Consider the following 24,742-nt stretch of genomic DNA (forward strand, 5'->3'; position numbering starts at 1 on the left):
GCTCTTGATACGATCTACTGAATACCAGCAGCCCAAAAATTATTCACGTTGCAACGGTCATGTCTCCAGGGGAATTCTGTTCCCTCTCCGGTGTGTGTCCTGAAACATACCCAGGTGTGTCAAACGGTCTACTGTCTGGTCTACAACACATCACCTTGGATTGCTACACACAGACACATGCGTTCAAATGCAAGCATGAACATTGATTCTTCTCTCAACACATATTTATGAAGTGACACAATGTGGCTGAATTTGGCCACGGGCCCTCCCCTGTGGCCTCTCCCTCTGTCTCTCCCTCCTTTTACCCACTCTTTTATTTCTTTTTTTCCCCCTTCTTTTTCTTTCTTTCTGTCTGTTATCATGCTGATACATTTCCTGCTCCTGGCATGGCTCCTGCATAGCTTATGGTTAAAGCAAGCTTTCATCTATCCAGAGCCCTCCAGGACACACACATAAACACACTTGCGCACATATGCAGGCGCTGGTATGGGCCAGTGCTGCCCCAGCCAGACCACAGGCCCAGACAAGCTCCGCTGGCACCAATCACTCTGATAACATCTCGTGCTTTACTTCGTTTCTGGCTCACTCTGGTCTGCTCTGGGAAACACCAGCATGAAACAGAGAGTTTGTTGGAAAAATATGAATTAGACCAGCATAGAACGAGTATTCAGCCCCTTAACCTTCAGCACTTAACCTCCATCCCTCAGTTTTTGGAGTGCCATCTACGGACATGACAGTGCAGGCCCTCTGACATTCAAACACAGAGCGGATGTATCTGTCATTTGCCTGCGGGTGCCACAACGGTTTTGAAGAATGATTAAAAAAAATCATCAGTAATTTCTTGTATATCTCTAAGTTTTCAGGGCAGAGAGAAAAATAAAAACAATGGACATGCTGAGCCTGATTTAAGGACTCCATGACAGACACACAAAAAATGTTAGCATTAAATTAAAATGAAAGGAATCCCTTTCTTCCAAGCCGAAACATCTGCTTTCTACTTATTTTTCCCCTTCATTCAATTTGTGTGTGATAGAGCTTGTATCAAAATCATGATTTTAGATCCTGTCCTTGTGATGTGCCTGGGTCAGAACAGGCACAAGATGAACAGGGGTGTGTTAAAGGTGAATGGGGCCCTGAGCAGAAACTGGTTTTGCAGACATAACTGACCCCCCCCCCTCGCTGCTGATGTGAATAATACTGGAGAATTATAGTGCTCTTTGGGGCCCCCTACTGGTACGGGGGGCATAGTTCTTCTATGGGCCACGCCACTTCATATTACTCTTGTCTATCTAGAGCTCTATTTTGGTGTAATTACTCCAGACCAACAAGTGGATAAATGGGGTGAGATACTGTAAATTTGACATGAAAGGCTTCCAATATCTTTTTGTGGTGAAGCGTCTCGCTCAATTAAAATATGTTGTCTCCCCTCCTCTGACAATCCCACCCAAGTTAAAGCACTGAGTAGATAAAAGGGGGAAGATCAACAATGTTGCAAGCAGGATCCCTTCTTTCTCAAGATTACCTAAAAGCACCATGATATCTATTTGTTGGTTGTAAGATGGCAGCAAATATCTACTAATCATTATAGTGTTAGATAAACTACTGCACAAGTTTGTGAATGGTTAACAAAGTAGGTCAAGTCAGACATGCAGCTGAGCAGGTTCTCTTTTTAGGTTGTTAACTGGAAGGCATGCTTTCACTACATGGACTGTATGTTCTTTTAAAAAAAAACAAAACAAAACACTGCATTACTCAGCACATTCACTAGACAGAGCAAGAAAGCAGCTTAAATACTGTAACTACAGTCCGGAGCCAAATACCTTGATTATAGCTATTTACACACCTAACATAAATCTGTTCAAAGATTCCCACTGACACAAGGCAACTGACAAACAGAGGCAGCAGGAGTGTCAGGTTCACGACAAAACTTCCCAAAGCTCCACGCAAAAAGTGAAGGCCTACGTTTGCGCCAAAGAACCGTAATGTCATCATCTCTCGCCATGCGTAGCAGCGATGGTGTGCGGGTTTTCTCTTTTTCTTTTTTAATTCCTCTATAGTAAAAGGCTGTTAAGGAGCAAAGAGTCCGCACATCTGGAAGACACAGTCAGTCAGCACATGCTGAAAGTTAGCGGTGGCGCTCGCAGTCCAAATTAGTGGCGAGTTTTATTCCCCCGCTGTGGTAGGAAAATATCAAATCTGCTGCCATATGAGTGCCATAAAGCTGGCTGTGGAGTGTTTGATGCCTTCATGTGGGAGCCTTTAAGCTGAGAGTGGATGTGCATGTGTGTGTGCGTGTTTAGTGGGAGATGCAGGCCTTAATGGGAGATGAGAGCCATTGTATGCATTCTTGCACAGGCATATGTTTTCTGTTTGTGTGCCTCTTATCACCGTGTGTATCGATGTGCATGCACACTCTTTGTCCCTGAATGCGCACGGAAATACACCTTTATAAACGCGTGTGTGTGCATGTGCAGCTGTGCCACTTTAGCAGCCCCCTTGCAGGCCCAGTTGACCCTACCGCTACAGAGCAGACAGACACAAGCAGAGTCAGACGGCCCCTGGGGTGGTCCCGTCTGAGAACGGGTATTATGGGCCAACAAGGCTAGGGGCCCATATGCAGGCAGGGACACGTATACTGTAATTTTACATGAACATACATACAGGTCCATGCACAGATGTGTGTAAAAGCAAGAAAACATGAAAGGAAAAATGTGGTAAAAATGTTTAATGTTTTAATCAGTTTTCATCAGTTTAATCTGCAGATTTCACTCTTACTGCACATGTGCAAATTTTGGGAGATGGTCATTTCCCTTTCGCTAAATTGTTGGGAAATTTCGGATTAAGATTGCAAACCACAAAAGTATTTTCTGTGCATCCTGTCACTACTTGTAAGTAGGTGTGCAGAAACGAGCTGTGCGGTGCTAAACCACCAATCAATTCTCTATAAAATAACTGAAACTGGATGATTATTCACATTTGCACTGTTTTTTCCCTTCATTTCACTTAACAGCAAACTAAACCTGGGTTAGTGCAAGTTCCTTGGAAATCTGTTGATGAAAAAAATGGAGAAGGTGTATGAAACCCCCCTAGAAAAAAGTGAAATAAGGGCAAAGCTACAAGAAGCAGAAGCCAGAAAAAACACAAGCATTAAAGAAAAATGAACCAAGACACACATGCCTGTGAGCGTCTTGAACTAAATTCCCTGGCAAGCATTCAGCTCACTCGTGTAAAAACACACAAACAACCACACCAAGTGCATACGCCATACACGTCTCCCACCATGTGACCCCTAATCACAACCCCAGAGCTTGGACATCAAATGAAGCAAGTTTGAAAAAAAAAATCATCAGGAGTAATTAACGCATTTTCATATGCAAATGTGATTAATGCAAAACTACAAAGTCATTATGCAAATCGACTTTTCCTTGAGCCTCTGTACAAATATTCACAGCTCAAATCAGGGATCAGTCTCGCCATCTTTCTTTTTTTATCTCCCCTTTCCTCTATCTCTCACTCTCTCGGAGTAGAGATAATACGTAAGTAGCATGTGAAGTTATTTCTGAACTCACGCCGTGTGTGTGTTTTCATGCGATGGGGCCGGGGCTGTGGCATTACGCCGCCTGCCTACTGATTACTGGCTGCTTGGCACTAGAGCGAGACGGGGAAGCCGGCGAACAGGGGAAGGTATGAATATGCAAAAGCCTGATTGCTTTTCATGATTAAAGCCTATTTAATATGGAAATGAGAGCAAGCCAGGTGATTAAAGGAGCATTGGGTGGTTGGGCAAAATAAAAAAAAAATAAAAAACAGGAAGAAAAAAAGAAGGGAGGGATGAAGAAGAGGAGGGGAAAGGGACACCTTCAAGTCCGCACAAGTGAAGAGGCGTTCAAACCGGAATGTCGCTGAATGTCAGTGTCAGTTTTCAGATTTATTTGACATGAGTACATTTGAGTGCAGCAGTTGCTACATCTTTTGAGACATTTTGATGGGGTTGCACCACAGGTTTTTATCCAGAAGCCACAGTGACTCACGAAGGTGAGAAAAAAAAAAGATCCCTCCTTGCCCATTAGCTGAAGATTAAAAAAGCTGATCTTATCACGTTTAAAACGCTGGTTTGCACATTTTCTCAACCGCAGAAATTTCCTACATGAGATTGGGACCGTTCTGAAGCGTCATTTATCTCTGTTTTTGTCCTTTGATGGTAAATCAGGTGTCACTTTAGTTCAGTTGAATAGCAGTACTATTGAAGAAGGTTTTTTTTACCCCCCCCCCCCCCACACACACACACAAAAAAAAAGTAAAGCCAACTGGGGCTGCAAAATGTGACATAACTCAGATTCACAGGTGGACAGAGAGCAAAACGGAGAGAGATGTTAGAGGATGTCTCTGTTGCTCACATCTCATGAAATATTCACTATGTGGTGAAAGACACAGACACGGAAGGAGGGAAGGGTTTTCATGAAGTGACTTCGCCCCCATGACTTAAAGTGCTCTGAGGTGGCAGCGGGGGGGCGTCCTGAGAGGAGTTCAAAGGAGGGCCAGGGTCGTCTCAGTATGGCAACGCTTCCCAGGCGACAACCTTTCGCCTGTGTGATGACACTCGTCATTCTTCACATGCACACATCCAATCCAAACAACCACAATAAATCCAACAAAAAACAGACTGGTTTTATATATATATATATATATATATATATATATATATTCCACCAACATACACACACATGTTGTGCATGCATCAGCAGAAGAATCTCAGGATGGGAATAAATTAAAAAAAGAGGGTAGAGGAGGGCCATTTTTCATCTACTGTGTGTATCATAAAATGAGGCATGCACACGTGTGTGTTATCGTGTTTGTACGAGTGCGCTTGCACCTTTTGGGGTTGAATCTGCTGGCCTTGCAGCATGTTTGCAGTTTAGGCGAGCGGGTTGACAGACAAAGAGGCCAGACAGGATGTTATAAAACACAACCAGGTGAAGAGGAGAGGGGTTAAGCATATGCTTTGCATGCTACACAAGCATTTTGTGCATTATTAGCGTGCAAAATTTGAGTACTTTAGTGCACCTCCCTACTTTCTTCACATGCTCTGCAGGCTGTGTTTGGTGGTGTGCACTGAAGCTCACATGCGGTTAAATGATGATATTTCCTTACAGAGTGTGTGTGTGTGTGTGTGTGTGAGATTTGCTAGCGAGTGTGAGTGCTTCTAACACTTTGGACTTAATTAGTCCTAATAATGTAATCTAATTTGCTTGAAACTTGAGACAGAGTTGAGTGGCAATCTAATGTGTTGAACAAAGCTTCCCTCCTCACTTTCATTTGGGCCTTGGAGTGCTTTCATGTCCTGTTCTCTTAGTGATAAGTCTTTCCGTCTGAGTGACTAACTGGCTGCAGCTCTAACAGGCTGACTCAGTCTCTACTCTGCCTCTTTTTTCTCCTGACCGTCCTGCAAAGACAAAACCCACAGTAAAATGATTGATTGGCAATTTATTTTTCTCTTTGTTTGTTCCCACAGCCTTGGGAAGCTCTTCAATTTTCCTAAATCTATTTCCAAAAAAACAACACAATTAACAAAAGACAGATTGTTATTGAGGGATGGTCAGATATTTTTATTATCTACTGAGAGAAATATGGAGAGATTCTTTATGTGCTTCACTTTTATTCTCGCAAATCGACAGCGACATCCAAACCTTTGCTGTCACAAATTGTCTCTGATCTCCCTTTACAGATACTTCCCACAGTGACAGATGATGGCCACACACAGCTGCTGGCCACACACAGACGCCGTGCATATGTACCAACAGTTGCACAGACAACAAAAGAGGTCTTTACTGAGTTTGGCTCAAAAATAAACAATTTGTTCAGATTCGAAATGGGCATGCCTTTTTTTGCACAGCGTTTTAGTTCATACCTAAAGAGCCAGCTTGGTGATAACAGAAACTAAACAGGTTCTATCTAACTTCCTTATTCATTTCTAGTTGTTCTGGTAACATTTCAAGATGCACAAGCCCCAGGGAACCTCTCTATGAAAGCTTAGAAACATGTATGGAAACAAACAAACAAATCCTGCAGCACCACTGAGAAACAACAAAACAACAGCTACGCATTCATCTGCAAAAAATTACATTTATAAAAATGCATTACTAAGTCATCCAAATGGATGCGTTTTTGCACATAGCATAAAACTGATTACTGACGGCACGAGTTTAAAACTATCAAGGTTTCATAACCGCTAAAGTCTTTCACATTGTTACGATCGTTTGTAGTAGAGAAACAGCTGGATCGACGACAACAGAAATGAATAATTCTTGTTTATGCTGGTCAGTAGTCCAAAAGAAGACTATTATACTTTTATGTCACAAGAGAAACTAAATAAGTGATAAGTTGTCGATCAGCTTGCATACAAAGAAAATAAAAACTGAAAAACTTTAGTAACAATTTTTCTTTGCATACAAGGAAGACATCTTTTGCGATGTACTGCTGGTTATCTTGCTAAGGAAAAAAAATAAACTACATGTTTTGACTGACCTACAAGAAAGACAAACTGGGCATTGTTAGTCAGACGGCCAAACAAGACTCTTTCACTTCCTTTCTAAACATTTCTGGAATGGAAAACCTGTAAAGTCCTGGTGTCGAAGCTAATGTCAGAGCTACCCATTGCTCCTCTAAAAGAACACTATCCAACAACACATGATAAACTATGACTGATACATTTAGGAACAGGCAAGTTATCCTATGCTTTATTATTCACCTTGCTTCTTTTTAGGTGAATAAAAGAAGTAAGGTGAAAAACACGATGTCTAAAAACATTTTTCTCTGAAAACAGCCTTCAAATTCTGACTTCAATGATACACATAAAGCTGTTAGTGTGTGAAGAATCTGTAGCTTTGTTTCCCACGGTTACCACTGACGATGGACCACTCGTACACAAAAATTATAAACAAGAAAAACAAAATAAAGTCAAGGGCCCTAAATTTGTTTGCTGGCCATGTTCTTTTATAATTTATTTTTGCATCAAGATAAGAAATAAACAGTAAAGATAACACTACTATAGCTGTAATAGTTATCATATCATTTCAGCTTCAGTAGGAGTAACAGAAGCTATATTTAATACATTAAACCTATTATATCATGTCAGTTAGATACTCTTCTTTCAATGTTTGTGTAAATATATTGATAACGTTGTATTTAACTTAAGGTTTTTCTAAAATAAGACTCGCTGACCAATGCCTAGTAGCATGCTAATTCAATACACTAACATCACATATGTCTGAGTGAGAAGTGACAAAGTGTGAAGTTGAGAATACATAATTAACATAAGTACTTATGGAACAAAACCCTAAATGTTCCCCTGTTAACCACTTAGATCTGACCATCACACAATAGTGTAACACAGCAGTGGCCGCTTTCCCTGTCAGAAGTTTAATCGTGCATGAAATTCTGTCTGGAAACATCTTAGTCTGTTGAAGCCGGCGTAATCCTGGATAGCCTCCCTAGCTTTTGGGTGTGATGGTGACTGTCTCCTCTGATAACTGCATTGGTTTCCTTACAGCTCCGGCAGCCTTACCATTCCTCCACACCCCCCCTTTTCTCCTAGCCCTCCAGCCGTTTTCTCTTTTCCCCATTCACAGCCAGATGAACGGCCTCGCAGCTTTATTAAGCCACTTTTCCACACTCCCACACACGCACACAGACACATTTTAATCTTTAACCTCTTCATATGCCGTAGGATTTCTTTTCAAATACTCAGATAACTGATTTACACTCCCAAAAAAAATAAAAAAATAAAAAAGATAAACCCTATTCAGGGAGTCTTGGAAAGGATTTTGCCTTAAAGACGTGTATATATTGGTATTGGGGGGCGGTTCCGGTGAACAGGGTCAAAATGAGTGTATACGCACACATTTTTTGACACTCCTGGTAAAGATTGTTATAGATACATACTCCCAAAGCTTTCTAGCTGAGGATTTTAGCAGAGAGTGGCAACCAGAGGTGACGAACAATAATTAATGCTATCTACATGCCAACAGTGTGTTGGCATGAGTGATACTCGCAACAAAAGAACATCTCCTTACCTAACATCACAAATGTAAACATATGGAGGTTTCTTAACTCCACTGAGAGTTTAACTGGAAACATTGGCTTTGATCAGATACAAATATACTAACGAATAGGAAACACTTTAGGTTTGGGGTGAAACAAGCAGGGAATATGTAGAAAAGAAACTCATGGTCACTTTAAAGGGTGGAGGATCTGTGGTTCTTTGGAACTAATTTCTCTTTTAACAACCCTGAGAATCTTATTATATGGCATAACTTTTTAAAATTTGGAGATATTTGAAAGAAAAATCTTAAAGCATCGGAAAACAAAGAGAGGAGCATGTGTATTGTTTTTCAGCTTGGTAATAGTCCAAAACAAATCTCCAAATCAACACAGGAATGGTCAAAACTTAAACAAAAATAGCTTTCTTCCAAATGCATGTCAGCCCAGAGATTTAGATTAAATTAGAAACATAATAATCTGTAGGCTGAGAAGAGAATATGAATAATCCAGGACTAAGTGATCTGCAGAGATTAATGAAAGAGGAATAGTTAAAGACCCCTAGCCTCCCGGATCACAAAAGAAAGAAAACTATTTTATAAAGTTAAGCCACCAGGGGCATAAAAAAGCTGAGTCACTTTTAGTTCATAATTTCTAAACATTAAACGATAATCTTGATGTTTAGTATAAAGATGTATTATTTTTTATGAGAGACTGTACTCATGCATTTCAGGACGATAAATTTTTTCTAGTCTTCAAATGCTTCTATTTTATTATTTTTTTTCTAATCGGTAGTGACAATATGCTTATCTACATTTATATTTACTCATTACCAGCATGCACATCCAAGTAATTTGCTGAAGAAGGAGCTGTATGGGTGTTATTTTCTTGACATGAAGTAGACACAGGTCTGCAGCTCTGAGTCACTCTAATAAAATCATCTCAGGCTACATTAATTCCATCTGAAGGCCACCGTCAAAATAACAAACAGCTCTCTTTAAAGGAAGCTGTCTTTTTTGGGAAGGTGAGGGATGTGTCTGCGTGTTTAAGACTTGTTATATCTACCTCCTTTTTCCTGTTTGGGGCAGATCCCCTTAGCTGGAGTCAGCCTCCTCTGCTCGTCTTCCTCTCCCCCTGGGGTCACCTGGATGCCCACCTCCACTGGAATCGAACCCCTGCCAAGATCCAGTGACCGGGCCCTTGGAGGGATGGGGATGCCCATGATCCCACCAGCTTCCCCGGGCTTGGAGAAGGTACCAGGTCTGCCGCCGGGGCCTCTGCATAGCCGGCGCTTGTGCTCGATGAAAATAAGGATGTCACCGAGGGGGAAATTGGTCTGGCACTGACCGCAGGTCAAGAGATCGTGCTCTCCGGGCCCCATCCTCAAAGGACTCGGGGTGGATGGCTCCGGAGAGGGAGATTGCGCTCCTGAGTCATGGTTGACATCCGCTGCAAGACAAAGATGCAGAAAACCCCTCAGTCAGTGAGAAAAACTTTCTCAAAAAAAAAAAAAACTCAACACAGATACGTCCTGAAACCAATACAAGATAAGAAACATGTCTCTGTACCACACAGGGTGGTCGTTACTTTAAAAACTGTGTCACGTTTGGGGTTTGAAACAGAGTCGCTGTTAAAACTCCTTTACCTAGATAAACACCTGCACCACTTATCTCTGAGAGAAATCTGCGTAGGTGGGACCAAACACTTTACTCTACATGTTGGTGTGCGTCTGCAAGTGTATTTGCTCCGCGTGTGTTTGTGTTTGTGCGGCCAGGAAACGATTCATCTCATGGTGCAGGCTGGGTTTCCGGTGAGGGCCCTTAGCTGCACTGAGCTGTCACAGCGAGATGGTTGCCTTCACCAGGTGGGAGCCTTGAGTTTTACTCAACAAAGTATAGCGTAACCAAGGCCACATCCACCATTCTCAGCATGTGTGTGTGTGTCTGAGAGAGGGAAACATGAGGAGGGAAAAGCAGCTTGCGTGTGTGCATGAATGGATCAGGACTCAGGTGAGTTTAAACAGTATTCTCAACAGACAGAAAATCCATAAAGCCAAAGCTGGGGTCCTGTTAGGAGAGTAAATCTCATTCTTCACAGATCTGACACGGTCATTAATAACTATTACACATCCCTCTCCCCCACATGGCACAGACGCTGTCCCTCGGCTTTACACAAATCCCTCATGGACAACTTCCACATTTTTTTAACCCTACCCTGATGTACCAGCATGAAAATATGTCCAGAGCCCAAAGGAAACCAGAAGCTCCAGAGACTGTGAGGGATGTCTGAGGGAGCGAGCAGGCGGGTGGGCGTTCAGGGAGAGGTGGTGGTGCCTGTGGGAGGGAGAACAGCCCATCTCCTTCTCCTTTGTCTCTGCTTTCTCCCTTCCTTTACATCACACCCCAGTGATCATAATGATTAGACAAAGAGCCCTTTTACAGAATTTCTATTTAATTTTTACTATTAATTATGGCTTTCTTTCTTTATCTTGAACTTTTTTTATAATATGGTTTACGGTCTAATCCCCCTTTAAGTAATTTCCTCAAATTTCCTGTACAGAAATTTGCATTTCATACCTGAAGCAAAGCATTTAATGCTAAGTACCTGAAATGTTGCATATTACCCTATTTGATGAAACAATTAAATTCAAGTGAATTGTTTAATACTGGGGGAAAAAAATTATATTTAACACTAACTATTGTTTATTGAAGTTAAATAACTAGATTTAAAGCACATTTAAAGGAAAATAAATTTGACTTGACAGTTGTCTGATTAGGTCTGAAACATCCCTCTGCCAGGTATAAAATGACACATGGGTGGTACCAAACGGCCTGAGGCAGAAAGGCATGAAGTGTTGCACCAAAAAACAAAACAAAACCAAAAAAAAAAAAAACCTAATTTGAAAACCTGATTGTCAGATTCTGATATACAGGTAGGATGTGGTTAGTTTATGGATAAAAGGTGATGATCTGCACGTACAAAATGCAGGTATATATATTCAGGCCCTTCCTATTTCCACTTTGTACCCTGAAACAAAGCAATTCCCATGACCTGTTATATAGTAACCAAAGCCATGGGTTTATTTTACATAATAATTATTTTTTTATGAATTGTTGGACATGCTGAAATGTTTTGTTTGGTTTGATTTTATGTTAATTTATAAAAATGTATTACAACATATTTCATATATTTTGTCTGTAATTGGGTCAGAGTTTATGATCCTGAAATCCAATATATTAAATACACAGAACTAGTTTTATTTTTACATACAAGTAAAATAATAATAATAATAATGATTATCATTAACCATTATTATTATTAATTGTGTTTTGTATGCATGATGTGTGGCAGGTCAAAAGGTCCTGTATTAGAAAAAGTTCAGGGCAAAACGACCAGCACTGCATAAAAACATACAATAGGTATAAAAGATAAAGGAAATAAAGAGATAAAGTAATATAATTAAAAAATGAAAAAGGCCATTTTTTCCTAATCCTCTCAGTTATCTAATGTTTATGTTTAAAGAATGGGATATTTAAAATGATTTTAATTTTAATGACTTAAAGTACTTACGTTATAACCAAAGTAAATAAGTAATAAATAACTTAATAAGGTGAGTAGGTAATGGTGGGCTTTCATTTATAAAATGGATGCAGGAAGGGATGAAATAACAACATGAGGGTTAATAATTAGGGTACAAATTGGCAAAGAGTTGACCTGTAGTTTTCATTCAAGTGAAGAATCTTTTAAGATTATTTTCTGTATCCATTTAATTATACCTTTTGACCATGAGCTTTTGGTTTGATGATCCCTGCTTGTTCAAAATAAATAACCGAATGACCGTCAGCTAATATATAATATTTATTGGAGCCAGATAATTTCTGACACTAAGTGTAAATAAAATATTATAATGAAAAATCACTGGTTAAATTAGGTACAAATTGCCGTTAAATATGTATAAACATGTCAAGGCAAATGGATTTCTGACCTTAGAAATAACACGCATGAAATGATGAGGGTTTGAAATGGTGAAAGGACAAAATGATTAACATTTTTTTGCTAATTGATTTGACTGTAGCTGTGTTCATGGCTCCTGTCGCCATCCTTGCCCTCTTTCAGTTGTTTTGGTTTGTCCGCATTGTTCCTTCAATCGGATTCACCGTTTCAGGCCATTCAGTCTATAAACCCAAGCAAATCGGATCTCACACTACCAGGCAACTAGATCTATCCTCTCATAAGCTAAATATACATAAACATAAAAAAAGAAAAGAGGGTAAATAATCAGTGTCTCCCTTCAGGATTGACTGCATACTGTTGTGCAATTATCAGGACACTCATCATAAATATACTTATCAGCCATTTCAAACTGTTTATCTAAACTTTCAAATCATTAATGTTAATCTATATTCTTTCTTACCCCACTTTACATCTATTTTTGTTCAATAGAATTACTCCTTATCCTCCTGGCCCAATCACCCGTCACCTACATAGACGCACACACCTGTACAGGCACATTTTAGTCATTTCCACTCAGCCCACTGATGAACCTCTGCCAAATATCTTTCTCTTGATGGCGATGGCTTCCTGGACGACTGCCAAATAATTTCCATCTCATAATCTTTGCAGGCAAATGAGGCACACAAACACATATTTACCTACAGTTCAAAGCTTGTGACCGTAATTCAGATGAAGCTACGCTCAGGCTATCTAAACATGTATGAAGAATCTTACGCTGAGGCTGCCCAGGGCATAAACAAAAACACGCCCAAGCTTAGGACCCCCACAGCAGCAGGGGGCAACAAAGAGTCTCTGAATTCTAACATATCATATCTGCGCACATTTTTTTTTTCTATTGTTTATTGTTGAGAAACGCCAAAATTCATTCTGTTGGTTTTAAGGGGTAAATGTTTTGAAGTATTTTTCTTTTATTATCATTATCAAACGTCAAACTTAAAATATTTAAAAGTGTCGCCAACCATTCTATGTGTGAACACACTATGTAACATTTTCCCAATTCAGTGTCACTGATCTAGTTTTATGCTTTCTAAAGCGTGTTTCACATTTCATGCACAGAGTGACTGCAAATAAATCAAAATAAGTGGCTAAAAATGTTCCATATGTGTGAACAAGCAAATTCTTCCCATTTCTATTGAGTTTTTATCAAAACGATATAGACAATGATTACTGCAGCAAATGAGGGGAACCCAAATCCCTGTATTTTTTTTAACAGCTTCCACCTTTTAAACCTTTATTCCTGCTAATTAAATAAGTATTACATAATAACTTACAAGATAATCAACTAATCAGTTGAAAGAATTCATCAGTTGCTTCTAAGATAGGACTTGCATGAAGATAGCATGCAAACAGCTGATCACCATGGGGTTATTTAGATGTTTTCCCTATTGGGCTCACAAACTGGATTCTGCTCAGCGCACTAGTATACCTTGGGCCGGCCCTGACAAACAAAACAGGTGGCATGGGAAAAACTAGACAACCAATGAGTCGATGAGATGACAGACACTTGAGGACTGACACCCGCGTCGTGTCTTGACTGAGAGACAAACAGAACAAGCCCTGTTTTCTAACTTATGGTTGAGTAACAGGGCCTGAGGGCAGAAGGCAGTAAATGACAAGAAGCTGGCACCGAATCTATGGTGCTGGAATGAAAGTCGGACACCTTCTCATAACCGTAACTGTTTGCTCATCTTACCTGAAGCTCACATGTGAGGAGGAAAGAGAAATATGCAAAACAAAAAAAGGGAATGCGTATAGGGGGGTAAGAATCTGGAAAACTATTGAAATGAAAACACATATAGAGAAACAAAACAGACTAATGTGGTGTATCAGGGTGACAGACAGTGTCTAATTCCTCTGCATGTGAGAGGAACATGCTTGATAGGTAAAGGAGCATAGCTGACGCTCTGTCAAACATGCCATCGCAAGGGAAGGCATTATGATAGCAATGAAAGCCAGCTGTCTAACACAATACCACACATACTTTGTTTTTCTAGCTCGCTCTGTTTCTTTTTTTCCCCCTTCTTCTTCACGCACAGAGCTGGATCTTCAACCTGGTGACACTCTGCTACTCTGCCTTATCAAGTGTAGGTTAAGTCAGGCAGCCTTAGAGCACCCCCTATCAGCTTGATGAGGGGAGAGTCAGTCAGTCACTCACTCCACTACTGCTGCTCCTGCTGCTGCTGCTGCACAATGTGTACCAGATGGGAAACACTGCTAAAGACAATGGGCCTCTTTCAACAAAATTTCCATTTAAGAAAAAGGAAAAATAATGGCATAGTTTTTCCAAAGGCAATGAACTATTTTATTTGCATTTTTTCCTAAATGTAAAATATAAAAACTTAACTTCCGTCTAAACGGTTATAGAAATCAGGCCGAAACAGTTTTAAGACCATAGAAGAAAAACAAAATTAGTTAACCATTCCTATAAACTTCCAAAATCTCTCAATTAAGATACTTAATTTGAGGAGTGTTTCATTAAGAATAACAGAAAACTTTGGTTTTTATGAAAGTTCTATTCATTAAATTTGAATTTGATTGAATCCTCAGACCGAACCCATCAAGTATTTGCAGGTTTTTAAATCTTGAGTCTTTTTTTTTTTTTTTTTTTTTTACATTTCAACACAATCTTCCTTAAAAAATTACAGTGTAAGGCCACAGGCACTGAGATGATATTCAGTAGGTTTAAGCCTGTCTCTGTTTCTGCAGTCTCGTAGCTGAAAAACACTCAGCCTTATGAGTAAACCCTATTTGGGGGGGAAAGTCGGGTAAGATTCACTCTGCCATTCGAAAACAAATGACACCAGCAACATTGCAGATGGTTGCAATCAAAAATTTAAACGACATGCAAGCCCCGCTTAGCCTATCTCATTTCTTTTCTCATCTGCTTTTTGCAAAGCGGAGCTGCAACACTGCAATGTTGTGTAAGGTCAGGCCTCTGCGTGTGTGTGTGAGTGTGTGTTTAATTATCTTATCAGTATTTAATCTGTACCAGTCTTATTCCTTATCATAAATCTTAGATTATCAGTCTGAAAGTGAGCAAAATAAAGCTGTGTTGCTGACTGTGACTTGTCACTAAAATCACTATAAATGACTTGCAATCTATGAGGCATGACACTTGGAGAGGAAGAGATCATATTTGGCCAATTTTTACACTAATAAAAAAAAATGCAGGGTTGCAAAACTCATCGAACGTGTTTTGTAATCTTTAAATTATTGAAAGCAAAATCTGTGAATCGTAAATCGTTCACTCCGGATCGTCTCCTGTGAGATTATCATCCCGTTACCGCAACGTTTGTGTGAATATTTACAGTGGGGTTTTGCAGCGCGTACGGTGGGTTTCTCCCCATCATTTGACGGCACATATGGCATGAATAAAGAAGAAAACATTGGCTGTTTCACAAGTAGCATGCCAATTCTGAGAGTAAACAGTTATCACGAGGCGTTTCCGTGGATGGATCCAGGGAAGGGTTCTGTGCTTGGACGGTGATGGTAGACTGCAAATATTACTGGGGTCTAGGCTCACAAAAACATTAGTCCCTCAGTTCCACACTGATTGTAGAGTAAATCATCAGAACTACCGTAGGACTGAATTTTACTTTCTCATTAATGCAACACCTCTATCACACCAGTGTATTTAGAAAACAAAGAAATAACTGAAAGCTGACGGTTTAGATCCAGCTCTCTGCAGAACAGCTACTTACATGTGATTTGTTTTAGGCAGTGAAGCCGCACACTTTGCATGTGGTCATGCAATCTGAGCGTAACTTCTGCAGACTCGCAGTAAATGCTGAGTCCATGTGTGTGTGCGCTGTTTGTGCTGCATACTCTTTTGCCTTTCTGCACTTGAGTGTCCCTAGATGTCTGGCCGGGCAAGTATTTTCCCCACCTACTGACAGACACCGTCCTCCACTGACAAGCCTGTCCAGAAGTATGCTGATATTCAGGTTTTGTGTTCTCCCAAACAGAGCATGACCCTATAGGCCATGGCTGCAGGGCACAAGGCTGCGTTCAGTTACATGCTGTTCTCCCTGATCTGACGGGCGGCTGATATATGTTGGCATCCTCCTCAAACTTCCCGTTATGGCTCGTGTAAAGAGATACACTGCGACTGGTCCTGACAGGTCATGGAGGAAAAAATGTTGACGAATAAGTCAACTGACTTCAGTTTTTTTTTTCTTCTTCTTCTTCACACAGGGCGGTTGAAAAGCTGTCTTTTAGGAAGTTACAGTTTAGTTTTCGCCCACGCTCCTTAGATCTCCCCGCCTCAGGTGGTCGTCTCCAGGCCCTCCCATCATAGGGAGACAGCCCACAGCATAATACTGTCACCAGCTGCAGAATAATAGCTGCATTCTATCATAACACCTCCTGCACAAGGACTCATCAAATCTTGAACGTCTGTTAGATATTATATAAACGGTGAACGTTCACACATATTTGCAAGATCTTTTATAGAATCTAAAAAAAAAAAATGGCTAAAGGAGCTTTAAACTTTTGTCCCTCCCTGATCTTACACCTGTACTTATCAAGCCATTGCTTGAGGGCACGGTTCAGCAAACACCAGAGAGAATATTAGGTAAAGGAACAGGTAGGACAGGATTCAGGTCCTCTAAACTGCCCAACTCATCAGCATCCTACTGTCCTCTTTATTCAGAGGGACGCTTCAGCAGCAGTTGATGTATTAAGCAATATTTCCAAAGATGCTGCTACATGTGTGACTACGGGAAGTTAAAAAAAAAAATAAAGCAACTGAAAGCTCACTCCTTAATAGCTTCAGGCAAGAACAGATAAATCGTCTGGACACTTATAAGACAGTTAAAAGACAAGGTGTGACAACTAATTGTGAGTGCAGAAGGACAGGATTGCAGTCACTGTATGGCAGGCAATTTAAGGTTTTACTGTAAATACAACAGAAAATCAAAAATGGATTAGTTCAATAAACGCCAATATTTCTAAATTGTTTGAATTATTTGTGCAATTTTCCGCAGGTAAATGTTTGATCATATTATTATAACTAATATTAAAATCTAGACATTTCAAATTGGGAAAAAAGTCAGATGTTTTACAGGTAATTACTAAAAAAGATTTCCAACATTTTAAGACAGAGATGTTAGTTAAAAAAAAACATTTTTTGACGTATTTAATGCAACAACTATGAGGAGGCTCTGTGAGAAAAGAGAGACATGGAGCAAATAAATCATGAGCCCAAAAAAAAAAAAAGAAAAAAAAAAAGAGTTTTCAGCACACATCGGGCCAGAGATTACATCATGAAGTTTGTGCATAAATTACCCAGATTAGGAAGGCCCTTTGAATTGGATTTAGGCATAAGCCGAACCCACGGAGATAAAGGTTAGATTGACATAATTGGATTTAAACTATTTAAACGGTAGGCCTTAAAAGTTATCTGAACGCAGTTTTGGAAAGCACTGTATCAAATAAAAATAGATCATTGTTATTATCACAACAAATGTGTCAACTTTAAACGTTTTTCTTTGTAAGAAAGTGTTTTTTTTTATCACTTTCCTTTATTTAATTATTAGCCTTAAAGTGAACTACTAATAATAGGCCTTCAAGCATTTAGAAGGACAAAGAGGAAAGCTTTGCACAAATGTCTAAAGCGTTTGGGACACGTTAAGAAAACTGTGCAATTAGTAATAATAATAATATAAAAAAGAAAAATACGAATAGTGCCATGACAAATGTGTGTTATGACGAATTTAAGACATGTGCCCGCATGCTTTCAAACTCAAAACATACGCCCTCACTAAAAGGGAGTGATAAAATCTATAAATCGTGAAAATAAAGCTTATTTAACTCTATGAAATTTTATCACACAAGCTATTATAAAATAAGTAATAAATATTGTGTTTAACAAATTAATGTCTTCTTGTGGTCAGTTAATTCCTATATCCAAACTTTAAATGCATAAAATTGGTTCTGTTCCAATAATATATTTGAGAGAAAATGCTTTATTCTTGCAAAGAAAAAGTTTAGATTAAGCGTGATAAAAGTGAGGACTAAAATATAGTATTTTTATGTAGAAAATATTTTTTTAAACACACAAACTCACCTTGGACCGTCTCCCTGTGCGTCAACGATAAGTGCTGCGGGTTCACCTGCTTGCGGCGGGACATTGCCCCGGCATTTACTCTGGCATCGCCCGGTGAACGGCACTTGGAGTCGGCTTGAACCGTGGTGTCGGTGAGCAGCTCTCCTCCGCACTCCGTCCGATCGCGCTCTTCTCTCTTCGCCCCAGACAGTCTCTGAACGGGTCAACTTTAACGCGCGTCAAGCAGCTGGAAGAGCGCCGCGTGATGAGGGTGGAAGATCCGCGCGGGAGTCCTGCCGTGGGAGCAACACCTGGATCGCGGGTGGGAGTGAGCCAAAGTGGGGTTTATTTTTTTAAGGCTGCGAGGGATCGATGAGAGCAGGTTAGGAGAAGTGTTGCAAAGATCTTTTGTTATTTAAAAATCAAAATTAAAAAAAAATCCTGGGCTTCCCCACCTCTGCAGCGACCGCTGTATCAGAGAATAGACCCTGTTTATTTTTTCAGAAATTTCTCTTAAAAGCCTATGATTGCCGTATCTAGGGGCCAAATAGCAGCTGTTTACTCTGTGTGCTCCCTACAGTCCTTCCATCTCAGCAGTGGTGCGCTAAATGACCCTTTGGCACTGACTCCTCCTGTGCGTTTTGGCATTGGTGCGCGGAGCGGCAACTCTTGGCTCCAGCGGCACTAGCCTTGCTGATTGGGAGACACATTAAACGCACACACACGCAAACACACACACACACGGAGGAGAGAGAGAAAGGAGAGAGAGAACCCAGGCAAGCAGACGTGACACCTCCTCCTTTTCTTCCAACAAGCCGAGGAGGTCCGATATTTCCCAGTTTCCTATAGTGTTTGAGGCTACTTCCAATCGACGCACGCGATGAAAGATGCTCTGTTCGCCTGGATGCGCGCGTGTGCGCGTGCACGGCCGTCTATTTGCCCCGGACAGATTCAAGTTCAAGTGCGCTCTCGTTCTTCACGCGTCAGACAGGAGCTGGACAAACGCAGACAGCGGCGGCTCCCAGGGGCTCCTCCATCCGCTCCGAGAAGTAATCACCAGTCATCAGCGCTTACTTACTTAACAGGCTCATGCTTGTCTGGCTTTTGAAGCAGTGTTATGTTACCGCCAAAAATAAACCATCTCACCTTTGCATTCATCATCATTTTATCATCCAAAAAGCTTGCATATTTCTTATTTCTTGCAGCTTTTCTCTAATTTATTAAGATGTCATTAAAAATGTCACATAAACACTAAGGGTGGTTAGACCTCCCGCATATCAGGTCAAACATTTAATTGCTCTTAAGATACTTTTATTGCATGCATTCAGTCATTTAAGCATTATTAATATTAAATAAGGCTCGGATGCATAATCAGTATAAATGTTAAGCATATATTTCCACACACTGTGACACAGGGGGTGTGTACAACATGCTGCAGGTTTGTTATCAGGGTAGTTTAAGGCAACAGTACCCTCTGTTGGCACATTCAGGAGACATAGCAGATCTATCCAGAGGATAACACCTTAAACAGCTTTCTGAATTTAACCTTGTGCCTTGCAAAACCTTTCATCCTCTGTAAACCTTTTTTACATTCTGTTAACCAAAAACAGCAAACAAATTGGATTATGATTTGTTGGTGTCAGACCATCACTTAGTAGCTCAGAACTGTTAAGTAAAAGGAAAACACTGCCTTGTTTTCTGATTATTTGACATAGAAAAAACTAATTTGTAAGCATATGCAGCTCTGTTTAGTCTAAAACCCCCAAAATAAAACCTTATCAACCAATAGACTCAACTCATGTGTAGTTTTTAAACCAAGACATGGTTGACAGGTCTGAGATAAATCTGTAAAAAAAAGTTTAAAAAAAACAACATCAACATATTGGTTCAAAGATTGCATGGCTTTCAATCCTCTAATGCGTCTTTAGCGTTTTCCAGGCCAAGGACCCCCAAACTGATGGCAAGATGGAGCAGGGACCCCCTAATTATATATATATATATATATTGTAGGAAATTGTGTATATCAAACTGCTCCTATAGTCGCTCTACTACATAAGGAGTAATGTAAAAAAAAAAAAAAGTAACTTCTCCCTGGCAATATTAAAGTATTTCTGATTCCTGGTTGATGGGACAGGTGTTGTGAATGAAACGGTGCCCAGCTTGAAAGAACTCCTGTGTGTCGCTGAATGTGTGCATTGATGACTGAAAGACATCTTCTTCCTCCATTTATCTGTTTAATACAGTGTGTTCAATTCATGTTAATGTGCATTTAAAGACATTTCAAGTAGTGGAAAAAATTGCAGGGGGAATATAAGAAAAAGTCTAATCAACCAAAACTTTCGCGACCTCCATGCAGCACCTCCGTGGACACCCTGTTGAAGACCTCCGCTCTAATGGAAAGAATACAACACAACTACAGAAATACCAACACATGGTCATCCACCGAGGGGTTTTATACTTCAGCCCTGGTTGCATACTGTGTCCCTTGTTTAATCTATCTATATCAAATAGCTGACGCAGCTCCCACAGTGCCCAAATAATGTCCTGCCCCTCAAAGTGGCATTTGAGACTCCTAACCTGAATGCAAAAGGTCAGCAGCGGGAGAAGCAGACAAGAAACTTATGGAAACTCTGGAGGAGCATCAGAGCTCTACCGCTCAGGCAGAAAATGTGTTGAGAGCACAACTTGTTGTTTGTGCACTCTACAATTCTGGAAAGAAGAAAGCCATTGATGAGAGGAAGCTGAAAGTTGTCCCCATGCAACATGCAGAGTACGCTGCAAATATGCCGTAGAAAATCCTCTGATCACATGAAATGAAAACAGAACATTTTTGGCCTACATATAAAACACGGTGTGGGGTAATTGCTAAATCCTAAACACTTCATGTTTATATTAAAACATAGTGGTGGCACCGTCATGCTGTGGGGATATAGGTCAGAGTTTAGTTGAAACGACTTGACTGAGCACCAGGTTGTTTGGCATAACAAAGAGAATAACTGGTGCAGATATTCCCCAAATGACATGGAGTTGTAACTGGAGCATATGTGGTTAAAGCATTGGTCTGAGGGGTTAAAAGTAAATGCATTCCACACTTTTCAGGTTTGGTTCTGTTAAAGAATGCAGAAAACCGCAACTTTTGCCTTTTTTGCAATATGATGAGAAGTAGAATGGATGTGGATATTTCTGGTGCTGCACAGAATCCAGGATCTGAAAGTATTCTTAGAGCAGATCAGGCCCACTTAGGGGCATTAATGGATCTAAAGGACAATCGTTTAGAACACTCTTCTCTGTATTCAGCTCATATATGTACAGGTAAGTGCCTTTTAGACAGTATAGTTCAACCCCCAGTCCCCCAGAATATTACCATACAATTCAAACTTATGTTAAAGCTGTAATTTGTTGGAAATACTCCGTAGAACAAAAACGAAAGCCTCTCATGGCCATTTAAAGTTGACAATATATTTCCTGGATCAGTGGATAGAAGTGTGCAGCCATGGCGATACATTTTTACAGCCTGGCCATTAATAAAACATGGTGGGCAATTTTAAGAGCATTAGAAGTTTGATTGCTTCAGGGCAGGCCTGTGGGACTTTCAGGACAGTAATTATTTATATAAATGAAATGTCATCTCAGTTCTGGCTCAAGCAGACGTAACCTCAGCAGATGCCACATGCAAAAAACCAAGGAAGTGTTTTTGTCTCGCAGACCGGCCATAGCATGTTTGAACAATTCAGTTTGTTATATTACATGAAAGTAAAAGTCAGAGCATGGGGCTGCAGAGCAATAGCAGCCTCGGACATGAAGGGAAACATAATGCTGAGTTCACACGCTCTCCCTTGCCATGTCTGCTGGCTGTGAGCATCTCCTTGATCCTCACTCATGGGTTTCTTAATAATACATCAATGTCTCCATTATAGCTCGTTTCTGCAGGCTCGGGGCAAAAGCAGTTTAAGCTTGGTTTCAGAGGGCCAACATGCCCTGGTTGTGGACACAGGAAAGGTTTTAAGTCCAAAGTGTTGCCTCCAAGGAGACACGCATCTGTCGTGGCAAGTGTCCTCGTTCAGTACGAGTTAACCTGAACACACCGCGGGGCAACATCCACACAGCGGATGAAAACATAACCAACTGAAATGGATGTTCTGTCCGACTGAGAGACTTTTTTTTTTGTTGCTGAAACTCATTTTCTTCAGTGAAATCCACCAATGTAATCCAATTTCAGACACTAATTTTTAATGTTGAGGTGAAAACAGTGTGTTAAAGGCAGGATCCTGCATACAGAGTGGAGACATGTACAATCATCTTAGCTGCCTTTGATTGGGAACATCCTTTCCATTTTTTATGTGGTACCATCTTAGAATTAAAGAAATGTTACAGTCACAGGGAAACTAAAAATAGACACACTAAGTGCTGCAGAAAAGTATTTAAATTTTAATATCAGACAAAGATAATCTCAGTATGAAAAAAATATGTTTTCACGGGATGATTTTGTTTATTTAAAGAAACAAGAAATCCAAACGTTGCAGGGTGATAACAGAAAAAGAAAATAGCTTCTTTTTTTTTTTAACACTAGTGAGATTTTTTCCTGGAACAACAGACTGTTTACATCACAGCTTAAAAACTGGATTTAAGGTCAAAATATGAATAAGCAACTTGGAAACCTTATTTTTTATTTTTTCTGAGTAATCTACAGTTGAAATTGCTGCTTATAGATAATTATGCTACAGCTCAAGAATCCATGAGCCTAATGGTCTGGTATTTTCCTTCAAGATGTCATAAGGGAGAGCAGAATTCATTGTACAGTTCCTGAAGTGGCAAAGCAGTCCCAGACCATCATACAACCGCTACCATGTTTAACTGTTATTGTGGGATTGTGTATCAGACATGCTGTGTTTGATTTATGACCTCCTAGAAGTGCATTCAGAAATATTTTAGCAAGCTTTATATTGTCATTCAGGTGTTATAACCAATCTTGTTTCTATGACAGTGTGGGTGGAGTAATTGCAATTATACAGCTAATTCATAACGGAGCATGGGGGAATGGTTATATTTTCATAGAGCTATGTTGGTTTAAATTATTTTTTCTCTAAAAATAATCACCATTTCTAAACTGCATTTAATAGAAATATGCTTGATGGTCTAAAACATTTAAATGTAAGACAAAAACAGATATCAGTTAGGGAAGAAATGCTTTCTCAGGGTGTATAGTACAAGGCTCAAATACGAATTTGTGATTTTTTTTCTTGAGTTGCAGAGGTGAAAAATAAAACATTCAAAGCCATTTTGATGTGATTAACCACAATGTGATAGGGCTGACATAAACAATGAAAGGTCCACTCCAGGAGAGCTCGTGGTAATATGAATATTGCTGTGGGATTTTCTTATAGTCGCTGCTTCATTATGCAATGTTTAATATTAATAAAGAAAGTATAAGGATATATTATTTATAAGTTATTCATAGTGTGGTTGGTGTGTGTGTGGATTTGAGTGACAGATTGAGATGCTCCCTTGCTTTGGGCAATACAACCAGACAACGCTCTTACTTTTCCACAGGACCCGTCCTAACAATTTCTCCCACAGTTAAGAGGATTTGTCCGAGCAGGGGTGAATATATAATGCATGCAGATTCCAATTTTTAATGTGGGCCGAGTAAATGATTCAATGCTAGCGTTTCTCAGAAGTGAGGCCAGGAGGGGAGTACAGAGGGGACGTGATGTTACTCGTGGTCTGCTCTTACGACACAGGCTGTCACACTCTGAGCAGGCCCAGATGCTGGTGGTTCCAAGGCATTTTAGCCATTGCAACTGCATATATCCAAAGGAATGACTAATGGTTATTTCCATTTTGCAGGGCAAACATTGCTTACAGTGTCTTGAAAATTATTCAGACTACTTAAACTTTTTAAAAACATTATCAGATAGAAACAACAAACTTTACTTTCACAAGCATGTCACGTGATGGACCAATACAAATAAATGCATACTTTTAAAATGGGCAGAACCATAACACAGTTTTCAACTTTGAGTCCAGTAATAGAAATTGGACATAATGTATTCTTTGTACCCTTTGTATTCAGAACACCCCAAATCAATCTAGACATTAGAGAAGACTATGATTTTAATTTCAATGATAGAATGTGTTTTATTGTAATTGCTAATCACTGACAAATATGGGTATAATAAAAGTAACTAGGAAACTGATTATTGCAAATAAAAAATTGCATTTACCTGAGAGACTTGAAATATTTTGCACATGCCTATTGCAGGTTTTAAGCTTATTTTATTATTAAAGAATTATAGAGACATAAACCTGTATAAAGGGACTGATATATCAGTAATGAATTTAAAAAGCCTCAGTTTATTTAGGTAAAAAAAAAAAAAGTAGAAATCACTAAAACTATTAACTACAGCATTTAAAATTTAATTGAAGGGTCTTTCACAGTGGGACAGCTTAATCAGTCAAATTATCAATCACAGTGATGTAGATAGAGGTTCAGAGAGAACCTACAGTCGTTATAAAAGTTAAACTCCACATTATCATAAAAATAACTGGATAAGTTGTTGAATAACTACATTTTGAACAACGGAAATGCGTGATTTTCGTTTGCTGCTTTGAGATGTACGCACACGGGCTGAGTAGAATGAATAT

The 24,742-nt window shown here is 39.8% G+C and overlaps 1 protein-coding gene across 2 annotated transcripts in view; it reads right to left on the bottom strand.

Moving 5' to 3' along the window:
• The window catches only part of LOC107097485 (B-cell lymphoma/leukemia 11B-like), a 32,204-nt gene extending 13,088 nt beyond the window's left edge, over positions 1–19,116 (bottom strand). Inside the window, exons 1-3 of one of the 2 annotated variants that reach the window (XM_015394647.1) lie at positions 18,553–19,116; positions 18,119–18,408; positions 9,103–9,486 (exon numbers count right to left, since the gene is read on the bottom strand). In XM_015394647.1, the coding sequence (XP_015250133.1) occupies positions 9,103–9,486; positions 18,119–18,182 (448 nt within the window). In that variant the 5' untranslated portion in view covers positions 18,183–18,408; positions 18,553–19,116. Of the gene's footprint in view, positions 1–9,102; positions 9,487–18,118; positions 18,457–18,552 lie in introns of both variants that reach the window. The other variant, XM_015394639.1, reaches the window with a different exon arrangement.
• Positions 19,117–24,742: the final 5,626 nt, after the last annotated feature.

The sequence above is a fragment of the Cyprinodon variegatus genome, unplaced genomic scaffold (genome assembly GCF_000732505.1).
Source record: "Cyprinodon variegatus isolate N-32 unplaced genomic scaffold, C_variegatus-1.0 Scaffold25, whole genome shotgun sequence".
Lineage (NCBI taxonomy): Eukaryota > Metazoa > Chordata > Actinopteri > Cyprinodontiformes > Cyprinodontidae > Cyprinodon > Cyprinodon variegatus.